The sequence below is a fragment of the Babylonia areolata genome, chromosome 23, assembly GCF_041734735.1.
Source record: "Babylonia areolata isolate BAREFJ2019XMU chromosome 23, ASM4173473v1, whole genome shotgun sequence".
Taxonomy (NCBI): domain Eukaryota; kingdom Metazoa; phylum Mollusca; class Gastropoda; order Neogastropoda; family Buccinidae; genus Babylonia; species Babylonia areolata.
This window is the reverse complement of record NC_134898.1, coordinates 46941768-46963788: the sequence shown is the minus strand read 5'-3', so window position 1 is coordinate 46963788 and position 22021 is coordinate 46941768. Positions and strand designations below refer to the sequence as shown.

The 22021-nt window shown below is 42.1% G+C and overlaps 1 protein-coding gene and 1 long non-coding RNA gene across 3 annotated transcripts in view; one reads left to right on the top strand and one right to left on the bottom strand.

The window, feature by feature from the left end:
• The first annotated feature begins 28 nt into the window (after positions 1-28).
• LOC143297947 (uncharacterized) lies at positions 29-3154 on the top strand. Its single transcript, XR_013057331.1, has 2 exons — positions 29-130; positions 161-3154. It is a non-coding gene; the product is annotated as an uncharacterized LOC143297947 (long non-coding RNA).
• Positions 3155-8902: 5748 nt separating this feature from the next.
• The window catches only part of LOC143297789 (cytochrome b5 reductase 4-like), a 151326-nt gene continuing 138207 nt past the window's right edge, over positions 8903-22021 (bottom strand). For both annotated transcript variants that reach the window (XM_076610281.1, XM_076610279.1), the window contains exons 15-17: positions 21606-21689; positions 19625-19708; positions 8903-15923 (exon numbers count right to left, since the gene is read on the bottom strand). In XM_076610281.1, coding sequence (XP_076466396.1) covers positions 15869-15923; positions 19625-19708; positions 21606-21689 — 223 coding nt within the window. In that variant the 3' untranslated portion in view covers positions 8903-15868. The remainder of the gene's footprint in view (positions 15924-19624; positions 19709-21605; positions 21690-22021) is intronic.

Here is a 22021-nt window from a genome sequence, read left to right as displayed (position 1 = left end):
CTGTGTGGTGTTCATTGATTGACACCTGTCAGGTATTGCTGTGTGGTGTTGATACCTGTCAGGTATTGCTGTGTGGTGTTGATTGATTGATACCTGTCAGGTATTGCTGTGTGGTGTTGATACCTGTCAGGTATTGCTGTGTGGTGTTGATACCTGTCAGGTATTGCTGTGTGGTGGTGATTGATTGATACCTGTCAGGTATTGCCGTGTGGTGATTGATTGATTGATACCTGTCAGGTATTGCCGTGTGGTGTTGATACCTGTCAGGTATTGCCGTGTGTTTTTTGATACCTGTCAGGTATTGCTGTGTGGTGGTGATTGATTGATACCTGTCAGGTATTGCTGTGTGGTGGTGATTGATTGATACCTGTCAGGTATTGCTGTGTGGTGGTGTTGATTGATACCTGTCAGGTATTGCTGTGTGGTGGTGCTTTGTGAGATGTTCTGTTTCATGAACATGGTGTTGATTGTTCCTGTGCACTTTACACTGACCTGATGTTCTGTTCGTCTTCTGTGGGGTACAGGTAACTTGTAGGTGCATGTGTTTATAGAGATTTTAAGATTGATTTATTGTTTATTTGCGGTGATAGGTTTGTCATATTAAAATTGGCTTCTTTTTTGTTGTTGTTGTTGTTTTGTGCTCTTGTTTGGGTGTGCCAGGATGAATGAATTATTTGTCAGTGCACGGTGGGAGATGGCAAGTGATTTTTGTTGATATTATTTTGTCACTTTAGCATGATAGATTGATGGATTTGGGGGATTCATTGTGTTTTGTTTATGATGATTTGGGATGCTCAGGTGATGAAATGTGTATTTATAGGGCAGTCCACTTGAATTTTCTCTTCATCGTTTGTTCCATCGTCAGTTGTCCTGTTTATCTGGCTTCGTTTGCAGTTTTTCAGTACATTTGCCTCTCTCTTTGTGTGATCTCTGTCTGTCTCTCTTTGCCCTGTCTTTGTCGTCTTTGTCTTTGTAAACACATTTGATGTCTGATGGCTAGGGCTGTAATCACCTATGTTGATGTTCTTACAGTAACTAGACCTGTATTCCCCCCATGTTGATGCCCAGTTTTTATTGTACTATGACTAGGATTGTATTCATTCACGTTGATGTCCAGTTTTTATTACACAATGACTAGTTTTGTATCCATCCATGTTAACCATGCAGCCACTCCATGTTGTGTCCAGACCTTCAGGCATTTTTAATGCCAAGAAAAAGATCTGCAGTTAGGATTATTCACTTTGAAGTTTCACTATTTGCTGTTGCTGTTAAAAAGATAATAAGAAAAAAACAGCAATACCCCCCCCCCCCCCCCCCCAGATAATTCAGTTTTGTGGTATCTAAATTGCTTGAAATCTCCTCGCTTCATTCTCTATTCATTTCAAGTCGAAAAACCACAGAGGCAACCATGTGTTTGTTCTGTATTGTCCATGTGTTTGGTGTGGCTTGTTCAGGATTAAAGAGGTTATGCCAGTCTTGAATAAATGATTTGTGTTCGCACATTCTGTTATTGCTGCTGTATGCAAATGATCGGTATTAGGACAAGCCTGGCGCTTCCTTTTTTTGAGGAAGTGTCTGGGTTTGTTCCAATGTACCTTTTATTTACCTGTGTGCTAACTGAATCAGTAGCATAGGCAGCATTGACTTGAAGTTGTGTACCTTGTGAATGGAGAGAGTTACCACTCTACTATTTGTTTATCTAAATTGCTGTTGTTTTCTGAAATAAAAAGCTATTCGGCGTGATTTGCAACATGACCCAGAGGTGCTCGACATACCTTTCCACCTTGTCTCAGTGCCTTGAAGTCGAAGCACTTGGTGAAAACATTCACTTTGCTGGAGAATTTGTATGGTGGTAAATATATGGATAATATCACTTTCAGTGATTCACTAGTTTTGTTGTTTCTAAGTTTCCTGTTTAGTTGGAAGCAAGAACTGATATGAACAAGTCACGCTACACAGGGTCAGCCATTTACATTTTTTTTGTCTTTTTTTAATAGATTTTTTTTTTTTTTTTTTTTTTTTTTTATAAAGTAAGAATGATCAGTCTGACACTGACAGTTAGTTTTGCTTGCAGTTTGGCATCAAGGCTTCATTCATATATGAAAAGGTATTGCACCAAAAGTGTCGTCCATGTTTGTTACTTGATGAAGTTTGTATGCATGTTCTGCTTACACATTTTTCAGTTCCTTGTTGCTTTGATTTAACTGCGGAAAAGGGTTGGAAAAAAAAAAGTTGTGAAGAATACTAAGAAATGGATTTAGGGGTTGGCACCCAAGTGTGCATGCTGTAATTTGCTAAAATGACCGCTCAGTGTGCAGTATCTAGATTTCAGTTGGACAGTTTGAGTTAAAAGTTTCGTGCATTCAAAGTGGACCCAAGGGGTTGGCTGCTCCAGATCTGAGCCTTCCACCAGTTGTTTCCCTTGGTCTGTGGGATTGTGGACAGAGCAGAGCATCATGGGGTAAAAGCACACCGAGGATTTTTGGGTTGTTTTTGGTTTTTTTTGCAAATTTCACTCATTTTGTTTATCTCCATGGCTTGCACATATTTTTAGGTCCAGTTGTTGTATTGCTTACAGATTTTTCTGTGTGACATTCAGGTTTGCTCTCCTCAGGAAGAGAATGTAGCCACAATGCAGCACCATCCCCTTTTCTTTTTGTTTTACTATGAACTGGGTTATTTTTTTTCAACAGAATTTTGCCATGAACAGCTCTTGTTGCCACATGCTAAGTGCACGCAAGATACGGGACCCTGGTTTGTCATCTCATCCACATAATTAGCATCCAGAGGGAGAGAAAATTCTGGAGTGGTGAGTGTGGGATTTGATCCAGCTGGGTCAGATTCTCTCACTTCCTAGGCAGATACGTTACACCACAAGGCCACCACTCCGCCCACGGTTATTTGTTTTTTGAACAAACAGGAGGAGTGTTGCCTCCACGATCACCGTCTAAAGACGCATCGCCGCGGTCCCTATCGGGAGGAATCATGAGCTCCAGGCCTGGGAGAGTCAAACCGATAGGCCTAGTTTGCATCAGTTTGACATGGTACGGTATATGACACCAAATGCAGTTTTTTTGCCATCTTGATGGTGTGAGGTGTGTAATTTCTGCCTTTTCAGGGAGCAGTGGTAAATATAAACAGAACGCTGAATGGATGTGGACTGTCTTTATTGTGAATTATGAAATGAAAAATTACTTGAGGGATGAACTGCCAGTTTTCGAAGGTGGACTTATTTTTTATGCATTGGCCATTCCTACTCATTTAAAATTCAAAAAAAATTTTTTTAAAACATGACAAGCCATAAAAACATTTTATTTTCAAAGAAACAACAGGCGTATTTAGTTTTTTGTTGTTTTTTTTTTTTTTTTTAAAGAAAAAAAAAGGGGGTGGTGGGAGGAAGGCCAGTGCACACCAGTATATTCCAAGTCCATCTTTGTGAATCAGCCGCTCCTCCCCCTGGTAAATGTTAATTTTAAACTCAACCAGTTCTGTCACTGAAGCAGCCCTCCAACACTCCCTTCTTCCCACTGATGTTCAGAGGTAGGTTCAGCTATGGATGCTTGGCGGTCTCTTTGAAGAGCAGCCAGGAGTTTGAATCATAACTGTTCCACAACTGAACCCTCCAACACTCCCTCCCTTCTTCCCACTTACGTTCAGAGGTAGGTTGGTTCAGGTTTAGGTGTTTGTCCGTCTCTTTGAAGAGTGGCTAGGAGTTAGAAATAGGGACTGCCGTTGGAGGGAGACACTCTCTCAGTCTGTCTCCACGACCATGTCATTATTGTTTTCAATAGGGGGCTTAGTAGGTGGTGTCTTAACGTTAAATCAGAACATGCACTACCGAACACCACCAAAGTGACTCGGCCACAGTGCAGGGTCTCCTCTGGTGTGTGGCCTCTGGAAACCTAGCATCGATGGCTTTTGGACTGCCAGCACTAGGACTGCGACAGATGAACACGGGTGTTGCTGTGTATGGGGCACTCAGGATGAGCAGAAATGCCATTGAAACGGTGCAGATGATGAGGCAGCACAAAAAGCAAAAAAGAAATGTTACTATTCCGCAACTGAAAAGGCCATTGATAGGGAATGACCCAGAAGCTACCCACCCTCCTGTCACTAATTACTCTCACCAATGAACTCTAGATGAGGACCACTGAATCAACCATTCTCAGTGACAATTCAAAGTTGACCCCTCCATTCTCTCCAAATAAATTTTCCACACTTGCCAGACACAGAACGCAAAAGACTAGCACCCATACCACCACTGAAAGTAGACCATGTTCAGGAAAAGAAGAGTAGGCAGGAGAAAGGCAAACAGGAAATGTACCAGCTTGAGAACGCTGCATGTTTAGGTTAGTTCTTCTCCCTCACTCGTGCACATGTGCACGCATTCACATGCACATGCATTCTCAAGTTTGCAGTCTTTCCATTTGCACCTATATCCTGCTTCCCCTTTTTCCAACATTTACAGAAACTTTTTGGAGGCATGGTGCGGGAACGGAGCAGGGGTGTGGGGGCTGAGAGAGGGAGCTGGCACAACCCCAGTGCTACTGCTAGCAGACCACAGAGAACTATCATGCCAGACATTGCCACTGCGAAGTCACTTTCTATGTTGTAAAGAAATTAATGATGTTCCTCAGATGAAAAGCGAATGATAGTGAAAGATGCAATGCTTCCCATGCTGCCAGTATCTTTGTTCCCTTCACACGGACTGGCAGCAGATGACAACCCTAAATCTTCCAGTCCCAGCGCCATGTGACCTTCCCTCACTGAAAGATGGCTGCTCCAAGGCATGCAGTGCAAGCCTCTCACGGGTGTAATTCTGATTCGTCTGTTCCTGTTTGGCCTTTTCTCAATCCGACTATAATCACGAAATTGGTGATTCTCATACACGCCTATTCTCGGTTCACATGTGTATGCCAAAAGACACCAGTTCCTCTTTTATTAAAAAAAAAAAAAAATCAATAGTGATTAAAAAAAAAAAAACCACCACCACCACAACACACATAGACTCCCACACCCGACAACATTTTGCACGCATGCACACACATTCTATTCAGTAAATGTGAATGGGAGAGTCAGCAGATGTCAGATCTGTTTGACTGGTCATCTGTCCATCTGTGAGCACAGGTATGATGAATGGATACTTGTGTATGGCCTTATGTGGAGTGATGGCCATGATGAATGGATACTTATGTATGGCCTTATGTGGAGTGATGGCCATGATGAATGGATACTTATGTATGGCCTTATGTGGAGTGATGGCCATGATGAATGGATACTTATGCATGGCCTTATGTGGAGTGATGGCCATGATGAATGGATACTTATGTATGGCCTTATGTGGAGTGATGGCCTGGAGGTAACGCGTCCACCTAGTAAGCAAGAGAATCTGGTCTGGATGCTAGTCATTCGGATGAAACGATAATCTGAGGTCCCGTGTGCAGCATGCACTTAGCGCACGTAAAAGATCCCACAGCAACTAAGGGTTGTTCCTGGCATAATTTTGTAGAAAAATCCACTGCGATAGGAAAACATTAAAAAACCTGCAGGCAGGAAAAAATACAAAAAAAAATGGGTGGTGCTCTAAGTCTAGCGACATGCTCTTACTAGGGAGAGCAGCTCAAATTTTACACAGAGAAATCTGTTATGACAAAAAGAGTAATAAATACAATGTAACACCTATCCTTGGTCCGAGACCAAGCTCAAAGTGCTTAACAAACACGAGTCCTTTGCATAACAGGCTGCCTACTTGGGTAGAGCTGACTGAGAACTGCCTTTTGGAGCTTGTCATTTGTTTCCTGTGTCATTCAGTCAGGTTTCAATCATGTATGCTCCTCAACACACACACAGACATGTAACATTTAACGTGTACGACTGTTTTGTTTACATACCCCACAATTTTAGGCAGCCATACTCCGTTTTTTGGGGTGCGCATGCTGGGTATGTTCTTGTTTCCATAAACCACAATGCTGACATGGATTAAAGGATTTTTTTTTTTTAATCTGTGTGCGTATACACAGGATGGAGGTTTTTCTTGTTTCCATAAACCACTGAACAATGACAAACAGGATTTTAAAAAAAAAATTTTTTTTTTTTAATCTGTGTGCGTATACACAGGATGGAGGTTCGGAGACTATGACTTAAGGTCTGCACATGTTGACCTGGGAAATCAGAAAAATAGAATAGAGCAGAATAGAATATGTCTTTATTACTAAGTGTACCACTAGCAGGATCACAAGGAATATTGGGGGTGGGGGGGTGGGGTGGGGGGTAGTACATAACAAGATATGAACATAAATAAAAAATCATACACAGACACAGTAGAAATTAGGATACATACAAGTGTATATCAATATAAAAACTTGTGCATACTCACACATGCACATACTGCACACACACACACACACACACACACACAAACTCTCTCACACACACACAAACACGTTTGAACAGAAGCTACATATTACATGTGGATGGGGCTGATGACTAGATCTTCAGGTAGATGGTTGTTGATTGCACACTTCTATTTATCATGCTGGATTTGTTCACCATTTACCCACCCTGTGTGACAGGGATCAAACTCATGAAACTAGGATGAGAACCCAGCGAACTAAACATTTGACCATCACACCTGTCTTTTTGAACGCAAACATTTTTTAATGCTCATCCATTCATGGATTTGTGTGTGTGTGTGTGTGTGTGTGTGTGTTGGAATTATAGCATGGATGCAGGAGTGTGTTGGAATTATACAATTTATAGCACACATGAGAGTGGAGTGTGTTGGAATTATAGCATGCATGTGGGAAGAGAGTTTTGGAATTAATATACAGCAAACCGAACAAGTACATACCCAGACAACCTTTCAATACCAAACAGCAACTGGAACACTGACGCCATCTTATACAAGTATTTTATTTTAACAATGAGGACTCGCTGGGTGTTCTTTTACATTCACAATGCAACAGAGAAATTGAGCTGCACAGTTCATTGGTAAATAAACCATGTGTCAGACAAAGTCACATACCTCATTTATTGATACCGATAGAAAAAAAAAAAACAAGGACATATACAGCAAGTGATTGTATATTACCAAATGATTGCTGAAGGGGTGGTGAAGGAAAAGGGGGGTGTTGACATGTTTAACCAGAAATGATCAGAGTAAACAAAATTGACAGTGCTTCAAAACTCCATGCATTTCGTTTATGATGATGATTATCAGAACATCATATATATAATTCCTGCTCTTCATTTTTATATTTTGCTGTGCTGTCAAAAACAAAACCTGTCTAAAGTCAGTTCCGCTTAACATCTTATTAAAAAAGACACACCAAAAAACAACCCAACTATCAAGGCATATCTGCTTATAGTTTATCTTTTGTCATGGTATCAAAATGACATATATATATATGTGTGTTCCTTCACAATCTTGAATTTGAGATCAGATACATTACACCAACTTCAATACTGGATGATAGTCATTCACATCACACAGATCACACATACACATACATACTCAGACACAGTCATGGATTCCTATATGCATTTATACCCTACACACACACTTGTGCACACACCATCATACACACACATGCATGCCCAACACACACACACACACCAAGAGAAAGAAGGAAAACAACTGTATAATGAAAGTCTCGCACAAGGCCAAGCATGACACTTTTCACACCCGCTGATCCAAAGAACATCTAGGAAACAGCAGTAACCAGTCTGTCTTCTGTGAAGAAAACTACTGTTGACTGTTTTCACAACACTGCACTAGAGCTGAAGTCTATAAAAGTCATAGACCCCAAAGACTGACTAGTCTTTTCATGCGCTGACAACATACTAAATATATACAGAACAGAGACTGACGTGCCTACTTAAATGCTGCAATGTCAACTGTGTGCAACCAATTATAACATGCTGCTCACTGTGTATTAGGTCAAGTCAAGTTTACTTTCTCTAAAGAGAAATAGCGACTGATTGTAAAGTGGATTCAACCTACAGTGATTTTCTCAAACACTGGTTTGATGAACCAGTGGCCAGACATACTCTGGATTTCACTACTCCAAAGCCCTCGTTTACCAAACTTGAAAAAGTTGACTAAAAAGTGATCTGTACAATAACATGATATAAAGAGTTCCAATGATAAAGAAGAATGCAAATGAAATTTTGATGGTTTACAGAATAAACGGAATACAATTTTTTTTCTTCAAATATGTATATATACAGAAAATGACAAAATACTACAAACAGAAACATAAATATCAATAAAATGGCTTACAGAATAAATATATATGAATAAAAATCTGAGCTGTACAGAAAGTGGTAAATATTACAAACAGAGATAGAAATATGCATAATAACAGTCATCAAAAATAACATTCAGCACACATTTATTTTTATTTTTAAACTGAATGAGAAGTCACCTAATATGTGTGTGTGTGTGTGTGTGTGTGTGTGTAGATGGAGGCCAGGGGAAGTAACTGGAACTACAGTGCACAGGAAAGGGGAGTTGAACTATCACAGTACATACTAGACTACCCATATAGTGCATACACACACACACACACACACAATCAATATGATGATGGTCACAAACCAGACAAATGATCATTGATAACTTTCACATATTCGTTACACTGGAAAGAGCTTTGCCACGTCCGAATATTTCAGACCAAGCTCACATTTTCTTGGTGTGCAGAATTCAGAACTAAAGCCCCAAAAAAGTGAGAACTTTCACATAATGTGGTGTTCAGAAGTTATCCTCTATCATGCACACATTGTCTTTGGTCAGCCAGCTTTCTGCACAGAGAGTACAACATCAGATGGGCAGGATATTGGGTGAATGTCTGTCTTTCCACTTTTTTTTAATTTTCTCTCTTCCCCCCCCCCCCCCCCCCCCCCCCCAAAATGCCACCCGAAACAAGTACCAAGCCCCTCGGGACAACCTTATTGCTTCACATTCATGACAAAATGTACAGAAAAGCTGCAGGAAAACATGATGGGTAGAATATATATGACCATGCTTTAAGAGTGGATGATTGGCTGTTGAGAATATATACTTCTGTTATTAAAAAAAAAAAAAAAAGACAACAATACTGGTAAAACAAAAACACCAACAACATTATCCATTTGTGCCTTTTGTGTCATAAAACAATGCATGCACAGAGTCCACCCCAACATAGTGCCCACAACACACAACCTCTTTTATAGTCTTTTATTCCTAGTCTTAACTAATGACGTAATTAGGAAAGCTATAGAGGTTTTGACAATTAAAAAAATGTCCACATTTTCCTCATGGGGTAGCATAACAATCGCAGCTACACCGGGCATTGTGAACGTGTCAAGGGTCGAATGGAAAGTTTCTTCATGAGATTTCGTAACAACACACTCCACAGCGAGCCAACAAGTTCAGGACCCCACACGACAAGCTAATCTGCATACATATCAAAAATGGCATTGCAGGCGATACAAGTGGAAATTTTTGGAGCAAACTAGATCATGACAGCGGCTTTTACTGCTGCTGAAGTGATTGAAATGCTCCACACTGAAGGTTTCGACATCGACAAGGATGATGAAGACGTTGAATAAAGTATCTGCAGTGAAGAAAGCTACCAACAAGAAGATATTGATAGTGACTCAGCTTCTGAGAGCAGTGAAGAGGGAGGGGGGTAGGTGTTCACATGACATGAGGAGAGGGGTCAGTGGGTCAAGTACAGTGAGTTTCATTCAGTTACTTTATGCTTTGTATTTTTTGCAATTTTTTTTCCTAACCCTAACAAATGGGTCGTCTGTAGGGAAAAGCAAGGTAGAAAGCTATTCGTCCGGAGTGAGTTAATCATCCTCCTATCATTAAATGTCCTTTTAAAAAACCTTTTGCCCTCCCTTTAAAAAAAACCAAAACAATGAAATGGCATACTCCTTCAACCTCGACAACAAATATCCTTCACAACTATTATTATTTGACAGCAATGCTTTGGATGTCTGACAATAAAATAAACAAGTACACTGTATACATTATATATATTTTTTTTATGAAGTTAATCCACTTTAGAAATCATGTTTCCTATTTTCGCTGTTGTTCATAGTTCAAGTAAAAAAAAAACAAAAACAACAACAACAATCATCAAGCTTGCTGCAGGAACAATTTCAACAAATCAACCACGTTTGCCCTCAAAATATATCCACTTTTCTTCTTTTTTTTGCCCCCATTTAGCAAATGTTTCCGGTTCCCTGATCAAAGAGATGTCAAACAGATTCTCCTGACCTAAGAATACCATTCAATCCCCCGCCCCCACCTCCCTCCTCTTTTCTTTTAACTGGACAGAGCAGCAAGAAAATGCGGTTTCTGGTAGGGGGAATTAAATAAAACCTTCCACAACAGATCGCTGCCCTTGTAACTTTCTATATGTTCCTTTATTTTTTTGCTTTTTCTTCTTAATTCTTTTTTTTATATCTTTTTTAAGCACAGAAAATGTGGAAGAAAACGAGGCCACCCAGCATAATCACAACAGCAGCAGTAACAGAAGACCGATCTTCAAAAGTGAACAAACTGACCTGAACCACACTGTCGTGTGCAATACAAAACTTACGTGGAATACGCACACAGAGGGTTAGAAACATATAAAATGATCCAGTATCACAGTCTACCAGTTAACAAGAACATCCATCTCTGAGCAAAGCCACTGGGGATGCTAACGCAGGGAGTATTGGGGCAAAACAGCTAAGATTTACAGGAGATATCATTTCCGAGAGGTGTTAAAATGGGGTGTGGAAGGGGAGGGGGGGGACTCCAATGTATAAACATATGTATGTACAATAACTGTCAACATGACGTAAATAGTATGCATAATTCATTTTAGCAGCAATTACTTCAAGTTCGATTCACATTTCTTGTTAAATCTTTCAAAATATGTATGTTGAGTGTTCTCTCTCTTTCCACCACATCATTTTCTTGTCTTTTCTATTTATTTTTTATTTTTTAAACCTAAACATAATAGAAACCAAATGATGTATGCAAGACCACAGAACTGAGTTCTCTGTTTTTTTAACTGCAGTGAGTTGCGACTTCAAGTGAAAACTGTTCAGCGATGTTCACAGCCAGGTCTTCTCGACAGGGAAATGAAGATAATGGGGAAAATGCCACAGTACCAAGCGTGCTTCACCGTTGCATCTGGGTTTCAAGCGTGGAAAAAGTGCAGAAGTGCTCAGCACTGAAAGCAGCACATCGTGCTGATTGGCTGAGCCAAAAATAGGTCAGGAGGGCAGGTGCATCCAAGAATTGTGTCAGCCACGATAAATTGGGCCAACAGAGCAAATCAGTTGGTCAGAACTTGCACCAGTTGGACACGGCAAGTATGCAAGTAAAACATGGAGAAAAACAAAGGAACTCTCCTTTTCCCCCTTATTTGTGTGTATTAGCGCATGTATGCATAAGTGTGTGTGTGTGTGTGTGTGTGTGTGTGTGTGTGTGAGGTCATGGTGTTAAAAAGCTTTCAGCTTGTCCAGTCTGAACCTCAATAAAACATTTGTCATTTGACTCTTTTTTTCTTTCTTTGGACCCAGGTCTTTGAGGTCTGAAGTTCGTACCCTGGCAGCCCCTAGGAACAGGGACAGAGAAGATTCTCCATCAGTGAGGTAACGAACAGTCTGTGCCAACCTACCTGGAACTCAACCCCCTTCATGTACACACAACAGAGGATAAAACAGACATTAATTAAAATTCCTGTTTTCAATTGTTGGGTTACAGAAGAAAAAAAAACAAAAACACCCCAAAACAACACACCTATATGCACCCACTTCCGAAAACAAAAGTTTGGCTGAGGGTACAGCAGGTTAAAAATGGTCATACCTGCAAAAAGCCCTACCTGAGGAAACAAGAAAGCTACAGCCCACGGATGAAGAAGACTGAATTACAAAATGCACAGGAACTGTGGTTGGTGAGAGTCAACAGATTGCTCCACACAGCTTTGCAAAAACTGAGAGGTTCACCTCCAAGAATGAAAAAAAAAAAGACTTTGAGATGACCCCCTAACACCATCCTTTCTTCCCGCACTAAGAAACATGAAAAAGAAAATGATCTGTTTCCAATGTCTTCTCTCTTTCTCCTCCTCTTCATCAGTAATTTAAAAACAACTCACTGCTTTTTCTTCAGCATTATCGCTTCTCCTCAGACAGATGAGAAACTTGGAAAGCATTATCTCAGATAGTGTCGCTAGTGAAGTTAAAGAAGAGGACGAAAGGAGAGAGACTGAGAAATGAGAACAGATGGTGTCGCTAGTGAAGTTAAAGAAGAGGACGAACGGAGAGAGACTGAGAAATGAGAACAGATGGTGTCGACAGTGAAGTTTAAGAAGACGACGAAAGGAGAGAAGTGAGAAATGAGAACAGATGGTGTTGACAGTGAAGTTAAAGAAGAGGACGAACGGAGAGAGACTGAGAAATGAGAACAGATGGTGTCGATAGTGAAGTTAAAGAAGAGGACGAACGGAGAGAGACTGAGAAATGAGAACAGATGGTGTCGACAGTGAAGTTAAAGAAGAGGACGAACGGAGAAAGAATGAGAGAGAATGAGAACAGATGGTGTCGACAGTGAAGTTAAAGAAGAGGACGAACGGAGAGAGACTGAGAAATGAGAACAGATGGTGTCGACAGTGAAGTTAAAGAAGAGGACGAACGGAGAGAGACTGAGAAATGAGAACAGATGGTGTCGACAGTGAAGTTAAAGAAGCGGACGAAAGGAGAAAGAATGAGAAATGAGAACAGATGGTGTCGCTAGTGAAGTTAAAGAAGAGGACGAACGGAGAGAGAATGAGAAATGAGAACAGATGGTGTCGACATTGAAGTTAAAGAAGAGGACGAACGGAGAAAGAATGAGAAATGAGATCAGATGGTGTCGACAGTGAAGTTAAAGAAGAGGATGAAAGGAGAGAGACTGAGAAATGAGAACAGATGGTGTCGACAGTGAAGTTAAAGAAGAGGACGAACGGAAAGTGAATGTGAAATGGGAACAGATGGTGTCGCTAGTGAAGTTAAAGAAGAGGACAAAAGGAGAAAGAATGAGAAATGAGAACAACCCATGGTGACAAGGAGTCTGCGAGTAAATGAACAGGACCCGGCGCCAAGTTCCAGAAATCATCCTGACAGCGCTGAAGTTTGCCTGGCATTGTTCCCAAACCTGTGGAATTAGCAAAGACTTGTAGCATTTACGTATAGTACCTGTGAGCTATCAGGAAACCTGATGTCGTGGCTGACACACAGATTCAGATATGATATGAGGTGAAAGAGAAATGATGCAAGAAAGGTGGCTGGGAATCGAATTAAAAAAAAAAAAAACCCAAAAAACCCCACCTTCCAGTTCTCTTGCCAGCACTGCCATGCTCATACCATCAAATTAACACAACAAGACCCAGGAAAACTCTTCACCTTTGCTCAGCAAATTTAGCGTTGCGAAGACCACTTGTGGACCCCAGCCCAGCTGTACAGTGTGACAGGACAAACCCAGTGTCAGTAGTGTTACTGAGCTCCTTACCCCCTCAGGATGCAATGATATCGTCAACCTGAGGTCAGGTAAGTCAGATCATCAGCCAGTAAGCATGGTGACAGTAATGAAACTACCTCTTTGCTCGTGGGCTGCAACTTCCACGTTCACTCGCATATACACGAGTGGGCTTTTACCTGTATGCGTAGGCAGCCATACTCCGTTTTCTTGGGTGTGCATGCTGGGTATGTTCTTGTTTCCACAACCCACCAAACACTGACATGGATAACAGGATCTTTAACGTGTGTATTTGATCTTCTGCTTGTGCATACACACGAAGGGGGTTCAGACACAAGCAGGTCTGCACATATGTTGACCTGGGAGACGGAAAAAATCTCCACCCATTACCCACCAGGCGCAGTTACTGAGATTCGAACCCGGGACCCTCAGACTGAAAGTCCCAACACTTTAACCACTCGGCCGTTGTGCCCGTCAGTAATGAAACAACTTGGTCATGCTGATGAAACCTGAGACGTGTTTCCTATTCGCAGACACGCCCGTGTGCCAGTGGCAAGAGAGCGAGTGGCGAGGGCGAGAACTACATGCACAATGAAACAAATGCCAGGCAGGAAGTGGATTTTAACCTTACCTCGCAGCAGTGTTGCTTTGAAGGCTACCTGGCCTTGACTAGCCAGAACCTAGCCACTCTTGTCGCTAGGTGAAAAAAAAAACCCAAAAAAACACACCTTCCTCGTGAGAACCTCGCTTAACCAATGTGTAAAAAATGTACCTCTTGTCAACAAGCTGTGAAAACTGTGTGAGATAAAACAGGCATCTGTCATCTGCAAGTTACAAGAACAAGAAAGTTTAGAAATGTTTGCACTACTCACTGGTGGTGCAACCTGTACTAAAACTCTATTCACTGTCTATCATATCGCCTAATTGAAAACTGGAGAGCAAGTTCAGTCATATTTTCTACACCTACGATGCAAAGAAAATGTGACCACAACAGATTACAAGTGATGAATAATATTTACATTGTACAACCATAATAATTATACGCTGTAGTGTACAGAATAATGGTTTGTGCTCCACAGTGAAATGCAAGACTGAAAACACATCTAAGTTCACACAACGCCTGTGCAAGTCTGTGCCAAAAAATGTGACTGTAGGACTCAAACAAATGGTTTTACAGACAGCAGAAGGAACAACGCCCCCCAAAATAAACATCATCGTGATCCCCTTCTACATCATCTGCATTATAGCTCCAGAAAAAAAAACTGCCTGTACAAACAAGGTAACTGTTTACATTATGATGAAAAAAAATCACAGGTCATCAACATCAATGGATCAAGGTGTTTTTTTTTATCAAGGAACAGAGAAAATATTTTTGTTTTTCTTCAAAACAGCTTTCACGGTTCCTGGAAAAGAAGTGCCCCCAGAAGTGTAGACCAGCCACCACCTACAGATCCTCATGCTCAATGATATGTCTGAAGTCCACAGTCCAACGTTCTCCAGAGACAGACGACCACAATACAATCGTCCCAACTGAGTCACCACGCTCCAACACAGGGCCACAGACTGTTCCTGCCATCTGAATACTCACCTGAACAACATGAATCTGACCTCTGTTATGCCCCCTCTATTCCAAACACACACCAGGGTCGGGATGCATGAGTCGATGTTTGCAGTGCTTACTTTGCTTAGAGTTAAGAATGTTCTCAGGTTCTTAGGCACATGGAATTTACCGTAGAGTTAGGAACATTCTTAACGATAAGCAAACTCGGCGCTGCTAAGTTCCCTCATACAACCCACCCCAGAAGCTCTGCAATAGAAATGTGTCTTTTTTTAAGCTGTTCTGAAAACTAACGCCAGAATCTCCACAGTCTATTTCCGCAGGATAAGACCCAAGCTCTGCGTGAAGACATCACAGACGTTGGTCACTCGGACAGAATCTTACCCTTTACATATTGTTCAGAGAGGGGTTGAGGCAGGGCCAAGTCCTGACTTCAAACTGAAACCAGACCGGCTATACTAGCTTAGCATCTATCGGAGGAAGAGCACCCTAACTTGCAAAGGAAAACAGAACGTAAATGACCTGTACTGATTCAGTGTGTGCACACATATCGATACAAGGCAGACACCTGCTATTCCAGTTTCAAAATGAAAAACGCATCCACTTACGCTGACATCCACTGACAGCCCAATCCAAGATCAGGACCTCAGCGAGCCGACAAGAGGTGAGTCTCCTTGGCAGATGAAGATGAGGTGTTGATAAAACGGATGATGATGATGACGACGACTGGGTGAGGACGATGAGGATGTGTGTGCAGATGTTGTGCAGGGAGAGGGTGGGTGGAGGGCTGGGGGTGGGGCAGGGAGGGCCTCTCAGCCTTGGAACAGGTGTATGTGCTTGTGGCTCAGACCGTAGTTCTTCAGCAACCTGCAGGGCAAGGAAAAACAGGGGTCCTGGGTTTATCAGGTGTCAAACTCTTTAACTCACAACATGCACACTGCTGGATTTATCAGGTGTCAAACTCTATAACTCACAACATGCACGCTCCTGCTGGATTTATCAGGTGTCAAACTCTATAACTCACAACATGCACGCTCCTGCTGGATTTATCAGGTGTCAAACTCTATAACTCACAACATGCACGCTCCTGCTGGATTTATCAGGTGTCAAACTCTATAACTCATGACATGCACACTCCAGCTGGATTTATGTGTCAAACTCTATTACTCACAACATGCACACTGCTGGATTTATGTGTCAAACTCTAACTCGCAATATGCACACTCCTGCTGGATTTATCAGGTGTCAAACTCTATAACTCACAACATGCACGCTCCTGCTGGATTTATGTGTCAAACTCTAACTCGCAACATGCACACTGCTGGATTTATGTGTCAAACTCTATAACTCACAACATGCACGCTCCTGCTGGATTTATGTGTCAAACTCTTAACTCGCAACATGCACACTGCTGGATTTAGGTGTCAAACTCTAACTCGCAACATGCACACTGCTGGATTTATCAGGTGTTAACTCACTACATACACACTGGTGGATTTATCTGGCAACTAACTCAAACTAACAACAACATAAACACTGGTGGATTTACCAAGTGTCAACCTCAAACTCACTACATAATCACTGGTGGATTTATCAGGTGTCAACCTCTAATTTACAACATACACACTACTGGATTTATCAGGTGTCAACTTCTAACTCACAGCAAACATACTGGTGGACTTACCTGGTGTCAAACTCTTAACTCACTGCATACACACTGGTGGATTTATCAGGTGTGAAACACTAACTGACTACATACACACTACTGGATTTACCAGGTGTCAAACTCTAACTCACTACATACACACTACTGGATTTACCAAGTGTCAACCTCAAACTCACTGCATACACACTGGTGGATTTATCAGGTGTGAAACACTGACTGACTACATACACACTGGTGGATTTATCAGGTGTGAAACACTGACTGACTACATAGATACTGGTGGATTTATCAGGTGTGAAACACTGACTACATACACACTGGTGGATTTATCAGGTGTGAAACACTGACTACATACACACTGGTGGATTTATCAGGTGTGAAACACTGACTACATACACACTGGTGGATTTATCAGGTGTTTCACACTAACTCACTACATACGCACTGGTGGATTTATCAGGTGTGAAACACTGACTACATACACACTGGTGGATTTATCAGGTGTTTCACACTAACTCACTACATACGCACTGGTGGATTTATCAGGTGTTTCACACTAACTCACTACATACGCACTGGTGGATTTATCAGGTGTTTCACACTAACTCACTACATACACACCGGTGGATTTATCAGGTGTGAAACACTGACTGACTACATACACACTGGTGGATTTATCAGGTGTGAAACACTGACTGACTACATAGATACTGGTGGATTTATCAGGTGTGAAACACTGACTACATACACACTGGTGGATTTATCAGGTGTGAAACACTGACTACATACACACTGGTGGATTTATCAGGTGTTTCACACTAACTCACTACATACGCACTGGTGGATTTATCAGGTGTGAAACACTAACTGACTACATACACACTGGTGGATTTATCAGGTGTGAAACACTGACTACATACACACTGGTGGATTTATCAGGTGTTTCACACTAACTCACTACATACGCACTGGTGGATTTATCAGGTGTGAAACACTAACTGACTACATACACACTGGTGGATTTATCAGGTGTGAAACACTGACTACATACACACTGGTGGATTTATCAGGTGTGAAACACTGACTACGTACACACTGGTGGATTTACCAGGTGTTTCACACTAACTCACTACATACGCACTGGTGGATTTATCAGGTGTGAAACACTGACTACATACACACTGGTGGATTTATCAGGTGTGAAACACTGACTACGTACACACTGGTGGATTTACCAGGTGTTTCACACTAACTCACTACATACGCACTGGTGGATTTATCAGGTGTGAAACACTGACTGACTACATACACAATGGTGGATTTATCAGGTGTGAAACACTAACTGACTACATACACACTGGTGGATTTATCAGGTGTGAAACACTAACTGACTACATACACACTGGTGGATTCATCAGGTGTGAAACACTAACTGACTACGTACACACTACTGGATTTATCAGGTGTTTCACACTAACTGACTACATACACACTGGTGGATTTATCAGGTGTGAAACACTGACTGACTACATACACACTGGTGGATTCATCAGGTGTGAAACACTGACTGACTACATACACACTGGTGGATTTATCAGGTGTGAAACACTGACTGACTACATACACACTGGTGGATTTATCAGGTGTGAAACACTGACTACATACACACTGGTGGATTTATCAGGTGTGAAACACTGACTACATACACACTGGTGGATTTATCAGGTGTGAAACACTGACTACATACACACTGGTGGATTTATCAGGTGTGAAACACTAACTGACTACATACACACTGGTGGATTCATCAGGTGTGAAACACTGACTACATACACACTGGTGGATTTATCAGGTGTGAAACACTAACTGACTACATACACACTGGTGGATTCATCAGGTGTGAAACACGGACTGACTACATACACACTGGTGGATTCATCAGGTTTCAGACTCTAACTCACACACACACACAGAGCTCCTGTGTCCCCCCCCCCCCCCCCCCCGTACACAATTCTGCCAGAGGACAACACTTTGGCTGCCATCGGTTCTCTTTCAGAGCGCCAAGTGCGCACCCCACACGCTGCTTCAGTTTATCGTTTTTGTCTTCGTAACTGGGCGCTCACTTTGATTCTCCAATCAAACTTGGGTAGAAAGGGTGAGAGCAGGATTCGAACCCAGACCCTAATGTAGACTCTATGGGCAGAGAAGTGTCTGAACCGTTCTGCTACCTTTCTCCCTGTTCAACACACTACACACAAAAGACACACCAACACACTGCACACAGAAACATACCAACGCATACATTGCTCTGTGGGCACAGATCGTTTTCTTTTCAATCGCCAAAAGACGTTGGAACAAGCTCCCTGATAACCTCCGTCATTCTGATTCCCTTGCATCTTTTAAATCTCGTCTCAAAACTCACCTTTTCCCTCAGCAATAACTCCAATTGTGGCAAGTCCACTTCCTTTGCGTTAGCTGTGCTTGACTATGTGTGTATACGTATGTATGTGTACATAACTACATGCATGTATATGAATGTGTAGTGTGTGTGTGGGCGGGTGCACACGCGCACATGTGTGTTTATGTATGTTTGTGTTTGCCTACGTGTGTGTATGTGTTGCGGGTAGCTGTTAGGTACACATGAATGTTAAAATGTATGTATGCACTGTGTGTGTGTGTGTGTGTGTGTGTGTGCGTTTGCGCGTGTGTTCAGCCACATTTTGGTGTGTGTATGTAACATAGATGTAATGTGTTATGTTAAACAAAAGTGCTTTTGTAAAGCACCTAGAGCAGATTTCTGGATACTGTGCTATATAAGTATCCATTATTATATTATTATTATCATTATTGCTCATTGGAACCCCCCCCCCCCCCTCACCCCCCCCCCCCCCCCAGAACTCACTGAGTGGCCAGGTTGGCGAAGGGAGTCGGCCCGCAAACACACACCAGTGGGTTCAAGCCATCCACATCAGTGAGTATGAATTTTCTGAAAACACCACACATACAGGTTATTAAGGTTTCCACCTTGATTGTCACATTCACACATGTAGACACTTGTACATGTGTGTGGGTGGGTGGGTGTGTGTGTGTGTGTGTGTCTGTGCATATGGAAAGACATTCCCTGGCAAATGCACGGTGCGCACACTAATTACGCATTTACGCACACACGCAGCTCAGTTCAGTTCAGTTGTTCAAGGAGGCGTCACTGCATTCGGGCAAATCCATATACGCTACACCACATGTGATAAACAGATGCCTGACCAGCAGCATAACCCAACACGCTTAGTCAGGCCTTGAGGAGAGAGAGAGAGAAGAAAAAAAAGTGCATAAAAAAGTAAATGGATACATCATTAAATTCGAACAGAATAGAATATGTCTTTATTACCAAGTGTACCGGGGTCACAAGGAATACTGGGGTGGATAGTACATAACGAGATATGAACATAAATCGAAAATCATACACAAACACAGATACAGTAGAAATTAAGATACATACAAGTGCATATCAATACAAAAACTTGTGCATACTCACACATGCACGTGTGCGCACACACACACACACACACACACACACACACACACTTGAACAGAAGCCGCATATTACATGTGGATGGGGCTAATGACTAGATCTTCAGGAGATGGTTGTTGATTGGACAATTCTATTTAATTATACTGGATTTGTTCGAGAGACAGGGCACTGACAGCTTTGGGGGAAAAAAACTATTGACAAAGCGATTGATTTTCATCCTTATACTTCTGTACTGTCGACCTGAGGGGAGCATCTCGAAAATCCCAAAAGCTGGATGTGATTCGTCCTGGATGATTGATTTTGGTTTTTTGATTAATGCATAAACATACAAATATACAAATAAATAAATAAACGAACAACATAAAAAAGTAAGCACAGATAATGAAATAAAATAAAATGCAGGGGGGAAAAAAGAATAAATGAACAAAATAAAAAGACAATAATGATAATGAATAAATAAACTTATAAGCAAATGAATTTAAGCAGACATACAAACATGCACACACACACACACACACACATGCACAATAGATTTGCAACAAACATGCAGTTTCACAGATATGAAGGTACAGACAAAAGTGCACAGGCCCAACACTACAAATAAAAGCACACAAACCCTGACACATAAAAAAACGCTCATCCACACACACACTACCTCCCACATTACCCTGCACCGTCCCTCCCCCCCACACTCCCTACACACACATTCCTAAGCAGTGCAACTTCTACGGTACGTGCACACACACCCATACTCCCCTCCCCCCCACCCCCCTACACATACACACACATACATATGCACAAGCACATTCAAATATTCAGTGGATCCCACAATACAGACATGCATACACACAAACCCCATCCTCTACACACACACATACACACACACTCACGAATCATAGCCCCCACTTCGCACCCCCCCCCCACCCCACCCCCAAAACCACCCCCCCCCGTAACCGCGGGTCCCTGCCCTGTCAAGGGTAACTTGCCTTCAGGCAAAATGATTTTTGTCTTGAATACGGCCCCAGAGTGGATTTCTGCCAGAGGACAACACTCACACTGCCACTGTGTGTGCTGCACATGGGATCTCAGTTCATCGTCTCATTCGCATGACCAGATGCTCATTCCCATTTTCCTGTCAGCCTTGGGAGAAAAGGCGAGACTGGGATTCGAACCCTGACCCACTGTGTCGGCAGGTAAGCATCTGAACCATTCTGCCGCCCTCCTCCTTACAGACACACATGCTCACTGACAAACGTCTGTTCAACACACTACACACTAAAACCAAACCAACACATACATGCACACACTCTTATAGGATGACAGGCTGGCTGAACACACACTCAACAGGACTCACCGAGGGGCCTGTTTTGTGGGCGCAGTAGGCCCACACACACACAACAGTGGGCCGACACCATCAACATCACTGCCTCTGGGTTTTCTGAAATCACCACACGTACAGGTAATTAAGGTTTCCACGCTGATTTCCACATACGCGCACGCATATGGACAGACGCTCACAGCCATGTTCACAGTTCACACATTATTACGCATTTGTGCACAGAGAGAGAGAGAGAGAGAGAGAGAAAAGAAAAAAAACTCTCAGCTAAAGCACAGTGATATGTTAACACGGATTCATATATACTGGCAGTAGAGACTGACGCTCCAGCAGTGGTCTACACAGCCACAGCAGGAAGTGCAACACCTGGCAGGGACTAAATTCCTGGTGCAGCCATCGTCTCTCCAGACAAAAGGAGGCTGACAAGAACGACA